Source organism: Carcharhinus amblyrhynchos, chromosome 34 (genome assembly GCF_965287045.1).
Source record: "Carcharhinus amblyrhynchos chromosome 34, sCarAmb.v2.hapA, whole genome shotgun sequence".
Classification (NCBI taxonomy): Eukaryota; Metazoa; Chordata; class Chondrichthyes; order Carcharhiniformes; family Carcharhinidae; genus Carcharhinus; species Carcharhinus amblyrhynchos.
The window spans coordinates 4,869,248-4,880,698 of NC_137357.1; the positions used below are offsets into that span (position 1 = coordinate 4,869,248).

The 11,451-nt window shown below is 46.6% G+C and overlaps 1 protein-coding gene across 2 annotated transcripts in view; it reads left to right on the plus strand.

Moving 5' to 3' along the window:
* c34h2orf42 (chromosome 34 C2orf42 homolog) overlaps positions 1-5,461 on the plus strand; it is a 29,943-nt gene extending 24,482 nt beyond the window's left edge. For both annotated transcript variants that reach the window (XM_080217005.1, XM_080217006.1), the window contains exons 8-9: positions 2,639-2,801; positions 4,684-5,461. In XM_080217005.1, coding sequence (XP_080073131.1) covers positions 2,639-2,801; positions 4,684-4,892 — 372 coding nt within the window. In that variant the 3' untranslated portion in view covers positions 4,893-5,461. The remainder of the gene's footprint in view (positions 1-2,638; positions 2,802-4,683) is intronic.
* Positions 5,462-11,451: the final 5,990 nt, after the last annotated feature.

The following is an 11,451-nucleotide window of genomic DNA, read 5'->3' on the forward strand; positions in this document are numbered from 1 at the left end:
CACTGTGTTTCAGATTACAACAACTTGCTGTGTGTGTAGAAATAATTCTCCTCTCCCCTCTGGGATTTTCCACACATTATTTCAAATCTGTGTCCTCGGTGACTGACCCACCCCTGTTAGCAGAACTAGTTTCTCCTTATTTACTCTCAGCAAAACTATTTTTCATCTTGCCTTCTATGTTGGAATCAAGTGTTTCCGGACTGGGTACGACAAATTGAAAATAGAGTGAAGATGTCTCAACACTGGTGCTGAATTTTGATTTGATTTATTATTATCACATGTATTGGGATACAAAAAAAAGTATTGTTTCTTGCACGTTATGCAGACAAAGCATACTGCTCATGGAGAAGGAAAGGAGAGGGTACAGAATGTAGTGTTACGGACATGGCTAGGGGGTGTACAGAAGTTCAACTTAGTGCAAGGTAGGTCCATTCAAAAGTCTGGTGGCAGCAGGGAAGAAGCTGTTCTTGAGTCAGTTGCTACGTTTCCTGAGACTTTTGTATCTTTTTCCCAACAGAAGAAGATGGAAAAAAGTACATCCTGCTTGAGGTCCTTGATTATGCTGGCTGCTTTTCTGAGGCAGCGGGAAATGTGGACACAGTCAATGGATGGGAGGCTGGTTTGAGTGATGGACTAGGCTTCATTCACAACCCTTTGTAGTTTCTTGGGGTCTTGGGCAGAGCAGGAGCCATACCAAGTTGTGATACAACCCGAAAGGATGCTTTCTGTGGTGTATCTGTAAAAGCTGGTGGGAGTTGTAGCAGACATGCTGGATTTCCTTAGCCTCCTGATAAAGTTGGTGGGCTTTCTTAACTAAATTCTGTTTGCTAGTATTGGCAGAAACTGGGCCAGATTGGTGCTGGAAACTGCTGAGCTTGTTGCCTCATTTCCCAATTCGATATTTTTCAAAGCACAGAACAGCACAGCGTGGCATGGTAGCACAGTAGTTAGCACTGCTGCTTCACAGCTCCAGGGACCTAGGTTCGATTCCTGGCTTGGGTCACTGTCTGTGTGGAGTTTGCACATTTTCCTCATGTCTGCATTGGTTTCCTCCGAGTGCTCCTGTTTCCTCCCATGGTCCAAAGATGTGCGAGTTAGGTTGATTGGCTGTGCTAAAATTGCCCCTTAGTGTCCTGAGATGAGGTTAGAGGGATTAGCGGGTAAATATGTAGGGATGTGGGGGTAGGGCCTGGATGGGATTGTGGTCGGTGCAGACTTGATGGGTTAAATGGCCTTTTTCTGCACTGTAGGATTTCTATGAATCTATGAGCACAGGAGGAGGCCATTCAGTCTGTTGTATCTGTGCTGGCTCTCTGCGAGGCCAAACATCTAGTCCTGAGCTCCTCCACCTTTGCCCCATAGCCCTGCAATTTTTTTTTTTGTCCAGATGATTATCTAATTTCCTTTTGAAAGCCATGATTAATTCTGACTCTTATACACCCGCCAGATCCTAACCACGTGCTTGGCAAAAACAAAATTGTCCTCATTGGTCCTTTGCCAATCACTTCAAATCTGTGTGACCTACTTCTTAATCCTTCCACCAATGGGAAGAATTTCTCTCCATCTCGTCCATGTGGACCCATCACAATTTTGGACGCCTCGATCAAATCTTAGCTCAACCTTCTCTCCGTGGAGAACGGCCCTAGCTTCTTCCGATCTGTCCATGTAACTGAAGTCCCTCATCCCTGGGACCATTCCCATGATCTTTTCTGCCTCCTCTCAAAAGTTTTCACACCCTTCCTGAAATGCAGTAGAATAAGGTTCTCTGGATTTGTTACCACCCTTCCAGCCTGATAGAATTTTTGATTCTGATTTTTGATTTGATTTATTATTGTCACATTCAAAGAACAGTACAGCACAGGAACAGGCCCTTTGGCTCTCCAAGCCTGCACTGAGCACGTTTACCTATTGAAACCAACTGCTTATATCCTTCTATTCCCCATTTGTTCGTATATCTATCAAGATAAGTCTTAAATGTCACTAACCATCTCACTTGGTAATGCATTCCAGGACCCCACCACCTTCTGTGTAAAAAAAAACTTCCCCCCGCACATCTCCACTGAACCTTTTACCCCCTTATCTTGAACTTGTGCCCCCTTGTGATTGTCATTTCTGCCCTGGGAAAAAGCTTCCAACTGTTCACCCTATCCATACTTCTCATAATTTTATAAACTTCTATCAGGATGCCCCTCAGCCTCTGTCTTTCCAGGGAGAACAATCCCAGTTTATTCAATTTCTCCTCATAGCTAATATCCTCCTGGTAAATCTTTTCTGCACTCTTTCCAAAGCATGTACATATATATAAAGTGAAAAATATTGTTTCTTGCGCGCTATACAGACAAAACATACCATTCATAGAGAAGGAGAGGTCGCAGAATGTAGTGTTACAGTCATAGCTAGGGTGTAGAGAAAGATCAGTAGGTCCATTCTAAAGTCTGAAGGCAGCAGGCAAGAAGCTGTTCTTGAGTCGGTTGGTATGTGATCTAAGACTTTTGTGTCTTTTTCCCAACGGAAAAAGGTGGCAGAGAGAATGTTCGGGGTGCACTGAGTCCTTGATTATGCTGGCTGTTTTTCCGAGGCAGCGGAAAGTGTAGACAGAGTCAGTGGATAATCCAGCGCTCTCTGTTCCATCATTCAGATGCCCCTGGAAGTTACCCGCAGTTTCATTGAAAACCGCGATGGCACTTACGAGTTATTTAAGTGCCCCAAGGTTCAAGTAGAAAGTATTTCGGAGACTTACGGACGCATGGAGAAGCAGCCAACAATTCGACCTCTGGAGCTCAAGACTTTCCTGAGAGTTGGTGAGTAATGAGGGCATTGCTATTTGGGAGTTTTTATAGTCAGAGGAAGCATCCAGGGGATACAATCCATTCTCACTGCTCCATAAACTTTTGCTCACAGAGGTTTGCTGTGTGGTACTTTGTCATTCAGCATGCATTCAACATCGTCTACACTGCCTGTTGCGTTCAAGACAAACATGATTTTATTGTACATTATCTAGATTGCCTATCACTTAACACATTTTTTTGAGTGCCAGTGAATTTTGTCTCCGATCATTGTCCCCAGCACCAGTACTAGGCAGGCTGGCTGACCTGTAGTTCTGAACCCATTTTCAGCACAGGTGTTGAATATCTAAGGAGGATCAGATGATTCATAGAATCCATACAGTGTAGAAGGAGGCCATTCAGCCCATCAAACCTGCACCAACAATAATCCCACTCAAACCCTGTCCCTGTAACCACACATAATTGTACTCATTCAGTACCTCAGGCATGTCCTCTCCTTCCGCAAGCAAACCTCCTTTGTAATCTTATTCAATCCTATTACCCTCTGAGGTATCTGCATTCCTCCAATTCAGTCCTCTTGAGTATCCCCCATTTTAATTGCTCTGCCATTTGTGACTGCACCTTCAGCTGCCTGGGGGCCCCAAGCTCTGGAATTTCCTCCCTCAACTTCACTTTGGAGTGTGGGAGGAAATCGGAGCACCCAGAGGAAACCCATGCAGACATGGGGGAGGACGTGCAAACTTCACACAGTCACCCAATAGCAGAATTGAACTGGGGTTCTAAGCACTAGAAGATGGCACTGCTAACCATAGTGCCACCCTTGGATTCAGCAATTTCCATCCATGCTTTCCTCAGTAACCTAGGAAATGTCCGATCCAGATGAGGTAGCTTTCTGGTTTGAGGACTGCCAATCACTGAAGTACATCCTCATTATTGGGACCTTATACTGGGACCATTATTGCGAGTACACCTCCTTTATATTAGCATCATCCTGACTTCTGGTGAAAACAGATGTAAAACACTCATTCAGGACCTCAGGCACACCCCCTTCTCCCACCAGCAGATCTCCTTTGTAGCCCTGAAGAAACTCCACTTTTGTTTTGACTGCCATTTTACTGTTCGTGTTAGCTGCTAATCTGTTCTCAGATTCTCTCTTTGCCTCTCCAGTTCCTGTGCTCCTTGATTTGGCCTGGTCCATGCCTATCTCTCATCTCCTCCAACACTATTACCCTCTGAGGTATCTGCATTCCTCCAATTCAGACCTCCTGAGTATGCCCCAGTTTAATCGCTCCACCATTAGTGGCTGCATCTTCAGCAGCCTCCAAGCTCTGGGATTTCCTTCCCATCACCCTCTCTACCTCACTTTCTCCCTTTGGGCATTTCTTAAAACGAACCTGTTTGGCCAAGCTTTTGATCATCAGAGCTAATGTCTCCTTACGTGGTTCATTGTTGTACTTTGTTTATAATGTGTCTGTGAAGCAACTTGGGATAGTTTGTTCTGTCCAAAGGTGCCGTAATGCATGTATCGTATCTATAAGAAATAGAAGTTGTTGTCTTAAGATTGAAGTCACACCAAAGGCACTAATTCCTTGGAATGGTCTTTGCTTTATGGTATTTATAGGATCCCTACAGTGCAGAAGGAAGCTATTCGGCCCATTGAGTCTGCACCAACTACAATCCCACCCAGGCTCTATCCCTACAACCGCACACATTTACTCAAGCTAGTCCTCCTGACTATTTAACCTGGCCAATCAACCTAGCCTGCATATCTCTAATAGCAAAATTCAGCCTCTTGTGGTGGTGTCTCTGTTGGGGGCTAGTCAGTGGACTGTAGCAAGATGGTGCTTTGATTTGTGGCTATTGTGAAATTCACTGCGGAATTTTCGTTTGCATCCAGGGAACATGTCCCCTGAGCAGAAGGAGCCCACTCCATTTATTATTGAATGGATCCCAGACATCCTGCCCAGATTGAAGATTGGGGAGATGAGGATTAAGCTCGAGTACGGCCACCACCGGAATGGACACATTGAGTACAGGGAGCAGCAGCCATCTCCGGAACAGAGTTTCGAGCTTAGTCCATCCCTAGCCACCATTAACATTCACTGAAATCAGGGGGCAATGATGTAGCCGTCGCCGCTACCTCTTTCAGAGGTAGGTATTGGAATGAAAGTCCACTACAGCAGCTAACACGGGACACAAAAGGAACTCTGGGAAGCCCGGCTCGAATCCTACCGAAGATCTGCCAAGTCATTTGGCTTTACGGGATTTGGAGACTGACTGCCTCTGAATGATCTGTTCAAGGACATGTGGGTTGCATTCAGATGCACTTATCATGTTTGACCCATTGACTTGCGAATCCCATGCACTCTTTAATTATGACTTTGAAAGTGCAGCACAGTATTTAAAGGCTCCTTCCTGGGAGCAATATTGCGCTTTGATTTCCGTTTGCTCTTTTTTTTTACCTCAAAGAGGTTGTCAGCTTATCATACAAATCCTGGAAAAGTAACTTAATACTGCTGTGCAGAGAATCATTTTGAGCTGGTTGCGTGGCCCCCACGTGGGAGTTAATTCTGCTTTGTCCCGGGCTTATGACTCAAGTTTGTGTTGCGGCTTGTATGTAACCGAAGGTGGTTATTCACCTTGTTGCGTAAACAAAAAGAAGCCCGTTGGCAGAATTACTGCATGTGGAGTCTCTATTGGTGTTACAGACAGGACTGGAGGGGTCTATTCAGGGTGGTGAAACCCTTACAGTGCAGAAGGAGGCCCATCGAGCCTGCACCAATGGCAATCCCATCCAGGCCTTATTCCCCCAACTCCACAAATTTACCCTGCTAATCCCCCCTGACACTCGGGGGCAAATTAGCATGGCTGATCCACACACACACACATTTGGACTGTGGGAGGAAGCCGGAGCATCCGGCCGAAACCCATGCAGACACGGAGAACGTGCAGACTCCGCACAGACAGTGACCAAGCCGGGAATTGAGCCTGGGTCCCTGTCACTGTGAGGCAACAGTGCTAACCACTGCGCCACCCTCATTCATGTCAGTCTCAACTTGCACTGGCAAGCACCCGACACCCCTGAAGCTGTATCTTGGAATTAATCGTTGCCTGCAGAGAAAGCACGGGTACAGGTTTGGGCCTTTCCATCTTGCAAAAAATTTAAAAACAGTCAAAGTGAGAACTTTCAACTTTGCACCGAAAAGCAATGAACACAAAAGCTTTCTGAAATTAATCCCTCGCAAGGAGTCCTCACATGGCATCTCATCAAATCATAGAATCCTTCAGTGCAGAAAGAGGCCATTCGGCCCATCAAGTCTGCACCGACCATAATCCCACCCAGGCCCTATCCCCATAACCCCACACATTTACCCTAGCTAATCCCCCTAATACTAGGGTCAATTTAACATGGCTAATCCACCTAACCTGCATATTTTTGGAATGTGGGAGGAAACCCACACAAACACGGGGAGAACGCACAAACTCCACACAGACAGTGACTCAAGCCGGGAATTGAACCCGGGTCCCTGGTGTTGTGAGGCAGCAGTGCTAACCATTATGCCACTGCGTCATCCTTACGTTGCCCACAAAGTGTACTGCAACTCGTTTTCTATAGAATCATAGAATCCTTCAGTGCAGAAGGAGGCGATATTCGGTCCACCAAGTCTGCACCAACTACATCTCCACTCAGGCCCTATCCCCTTAATCCCATGCATTTACCATAGCCAGACCCTTGACACTAAGGGACAATTTAGCATGGCCAATCCATCTAACCTCCACGTCTTTGGACTCGAGTGCAGGAGAGCAAGACAGCAAAGTCCCACAAGTTGCTGCAGTGCAAGCACGTTAAGTGACTGTGTGTGTGTCTTTTTGATTGTGTTGCTTAAGGGTGAAACAGCGGTCACAGCATTGGGATCATTCCCTGCTCCTCTTCGAATGGTGCCGTGGAATCTATCGCACTCACCTGAAGGCACCTCCATGATCTCCATTTAACAGCTGAAGACAGCATCTGCGACTGTGCCGCACTCCTTCAGTATGGCATTTGGGAGTATCAGCTGAGACCATTGTGGACAAGGCGCAGTGGACCTGCAACTGAACACCAGAGCTCAGAAGAGATGTAAATGTTCCTTCTTTTCTTTTAAGCTTATTTTGTTCCCTGTTGGTCCTACTCGGTACCTTGACATACCTAAGTTGCATTTTTATATAGCTTTTTGCAACCTCCTGATGTCCTCCAGCCCTGATTGGACAATTAAGTAATTTAGGGCTTGCTGGATTGTAAAGCCATTGGCTCCAATTTGCAAATGCATTGTCCATAAACAGTGAGAGATAACAATTGCATCATCTGAATTTAAAGAGGCTGTTTAAGGGATAAATATTGGGCAGAGCTCCAGGAAGAACTTTCCTGCTTCCCCTTTGGGATTGTACCTTGAGAACTTTGGAGCCCAATTAAGAGGCAGGATTGACAATTGTTCTGAAGGACAGCACCTCCCACAGTGTGGCATGCCTTTAGTACTGTGCTGAAGTTCTTTATTTATATGATCATGAGATGTGACGATGAAACCATTATTCATTGCCCATCCCTAATGGAGCCTGAGAGGTTGATCGTGAGCCGCCATTTTAACTGCTTGTCCATATGATGTAGTTACATGCACAGTGTCAGGGAGGGAGTTAGAGGATTTTGACTCAGCAACAGTGAAAGAACAGCAGACGTACTTCCAAGTCAGAACAGTGTGTGGCTTAGAAGGGAGTTTGAAAGTCCTAGTGCTCCCATGCATCTGCTGCCCTTGTCTTTCTAGGTGGTCGAGATCATGGGTTTGGAAGGCGCTGTCTAAGGATGAGTTGCTGCAGTGCATCTTGTCGTTGGTACACACTGCTGCTACTGAGCGTCCGTGGTAGAGGGAGCGAATCTTGAAAATGGTGGATACGGTACCAATCAAGCAGGGCTGCTTCATCCTGGATGTTGTCGAGCTTCTTGAGTGTTGTTGGAGCCGCACCCATCCAGGCAAGTGGGGAGTATTCCATCACACTCTTGACTTGTGCTTTGCAGATGGCGGACAGGTTTGTACATAGCAGACAACTTCAGTTGATTTGGAGGAGTCAGGAGGTGAGTCACTCTCCGCAGCATTCCCAGCCTCTGACCTGCTCTGGTAGCCACAGTATTTATATATCTGCGTCCTGTTCAGTTTCTGGTCAATGGTAACCTCCAGGACATTGATAGTGGCAGAATCCAACGATGGTAATGCTTTTGGATGTCAAGTCGAGAGGGTTAGGTTCTCCCTTGTATCTGAGGAGATACTAATGGTGCTGAACATTGTGCAATCATCAGTAAATATCCGCACACCTGACCTTATGATGGAGGGGAGGTCATTGATGAAGCAGCTGAAGATTCAATCCAGATTATGCGCTTTGTTTTAGCGCAGGAACCCTGACTTGGAGCTGAGCGCGTTACTACTGTTCCAAGGCTGACACCTTTATTCGTAAATGTTGCAGGAAGTGTGACATTTCCTGACCATACAGACTGCACGGCAAATTTATATTTTCCTCCTGTACGTTTGCTCCTTTTCTGAAAGTATTAATTCACATTGAAGTGCTGCTCCTTCACCCAAGCAGTCATTCCCCTTGTCTGATTCTAGTTCCAGCAGCATTTCATTATGGAGAAACTTTCACCCAAAACATGTTGCCCACTTGTGCAACATTTAGCAATGGCAGTGACTGCACACCAATTCTTACACTGTGTTTATTTATTAGTGTCGCTTCCATTACATTGCAATGAAGTTACTGTGAAAATCCCCTAGTCGCCACACTCTGGCACCTGTTCGGGTTACACTGAGGGAGAATTTACCACCTAACAGCATGTCTTTTGGATTGTGGGAGGAAACCGGAGCACCCGGAGGAAACCCACGCAGACACGGGGGGGGAGAAGGTGCAGACTCCGCACAGACGGTGATTCAAGCCGGGAATTGAACCCGGTACCTGCTGCTGTGAGGTGGCAGTGTTAACCACTGTGTCACTGTGCTACCAGATATTGAAACTCCAACCTGTCTATCCCTGGCCTATGGTGGTGGTCCACACCAGGGACTTGTCTTTACCCCAATGAGCCATTGGGATGCTGATGCAGGTTAATAACCTTCCCAAACTACTGCTCAGCGCAGCTCAGCTTAACACAAAGACAATAGGTGAATTAGAGGCTGGCAGCCAGAGTTGTCAAGAGGGGAGGTGTGAGTGTGATACAATTAGGCGAATCAAAAAGCTATCAGCACTTCTAAAATTTGTCAGAGAAGAATCATTTAGCTATATAGAACCATAGCATCCCTACAGTGCACAAGGAAGCCATTCGGCCCTTCGAGTCTGCACCAATCACAATTCCATCCAGGCCTTATATCCGTAACCACACACACTTGCCCTGCTAATCCCCACCTGACACTAGGGTCAATTTAGCATGGCCAATCAACTTAACACACATTTTTTGGACTGTGGGAGGAAATTGGAGCACGAGGAGGAAACCCACACAGGGGAGAATGTGCAAACTCCACACAGACAGTGACCTGAGGGTGGAATCGAACCCGGGTCACTGGCACTGTGAGGCAGCAGTGCTAACCACTGTGCCTCCCATTGAGTTGGAGCATTCCTGTTGCTGAGTACTGAGTTCCTTTCTACCATCCCTCAGACCTTGGAGAGAGCAAGCAGGAGTTAACTGCAGAGCCAACAGCAATTACTCTCAGTTCTCCCATTTTCTAATGACTTTCAGTGAATTATATGATGCTCTTTGTCCAGAAATCCTACATGAATATACGCTCGGCATTAACTGGGCTCGTTTAATCCTGTGCTCCCCCCCCCCTCCCCGATTGTGGAAATGATGCTTGGATCTTTGTGGAAAACTGGTTGGAATAAATCCTGTATCATCAATTTTCATTTTTGTCTTTCTCCTCATTGTGTTCTTAATAAGTAATTATATTGGTGTAGCACCCTCCAGTTGGCAAGTGCCAGGTCAGGATCGGTGCTTCAGAAGTGCTGACTAACGACCTCGAAGAGACGGGCATCACCCCTCGTATTTGGACATCCCCACCATTGGCAAGTCAACCACCTTCCACCTTTTGACAACCTTCTCCTGCCAAGAGCAAGTATCGTGGGGAGCTATTGAAGAGACTTGGGTGAGTTTCTGTGGTCCACCGTGCAGCCACAGTGCGCCAGGGCACTGGTGGATATTGAATCCAGTGGCAGGGGCACTGATGAAGTGATGGGTCCTACCTTGCATGCTGTTCACCTTCAAATATTGTTGCACTGCATCCATCCCAAGTTCATTCACCTCTGCCTCAGATCACACCCAGTCATGTCAGCCGCAGTGGTAAAGTTGAGCACTGACGTCTTTGTCTTGCCCAATTGGGATATTGGTACAGTATAAAAGAAATCTGGAATCTAACCGCCATGTAAGGTGTGACAGTTTATGAAGGAGGATAGTGTGGCCTCTCAACCTGCTGAACCTTATCCTTCTACCTGGCAACTGTTCAAGGCTGAACCAAACAATTCGCAATCTTGGTGTGGGATCTGACTTCAAGGTGAGTTTTTAACCATCTACCTGCTCCATCACTAAGACATTTTTAATCATCCATGGGACATGGGTGTCGCTGGTTGGGCCAGCATTTATTGCCCATCCCTAGTTGCTCGAGGGCAGTTGAGAGTCAATCACATTGCTGTGGCTCTGGAGTCACATGTTGGCCAGACGAGGTGAGGACAACAGATTTCCTTCCCAAAAGGACATGAGTGACCCAGATTGGGTTTCCGACAATCAACAATGGTTTCACGGTCATCAGTAGATCCTTAATTCCAAATTTTTTTTTATTGAATTCAAATTCCACCATCTGCTGTGGCGGGATTTGAACCGGGTCCCCAGAACACTAGCTGAGTTTCTGGATAAATAGTCTAGTGATAGTACCACTAGACCATTGCCTTCATGTTAGCTACTTTCACCTCCCTAACATTCCTCCCTCCCTTCACCATTCCTCCCTCCCTTCACCCCACCCCCCCCAACCCCAACCACCACCCCCCACCAGCCCTGTCCCCCTCTCATCTTATCTACTGCGGGAATCCTCGTGTAAAGTTAAAGTTTATTAGTCTCGAGTAAGCTTATGTTAACACTGCAATGTAGTTACGGTGAAAATCCTCTAGTCACCACACTCCTGTGTCTGTTTGGGTACACCGAGGGAAAATTTAGCACCCAACCACATCTTTTGGACAGTGGGAGGAAATTGGAACGCCCGGAGGAAACCTATGCAGACACAGGGAGAATGTGCAAACTCTACACAGATGGTGACCCAAGCCAGGAATCAAACCTGGGTCCCTGGTGCTGCGGGGCAGCAGTGCTAGGTGCTGTGAGGCAGCAGTGCTAACCATTGTGCCAGCATGCCGACCCTTGTTACCACAAGACATGCCTATTCCAATGCCCTCATGAGCTTGAGCTCATTTGAAACTCTGCCTCCTGTATTTGAGCTCACACCCAGTCCTCACGCAAAAGCGAAACATTACGGATCCAGGAAGTCTGAAAGATTAAAAAAAAATGCTGGAGATACTGGCAGCAGCTGCAGTGAGGGTGACGGAGTTGGACACTGGCCTGCTGGTCCCTACTGGGCATTTCCTGTATTTGTTGCTCTTCTCTCTCTCTCTCTCT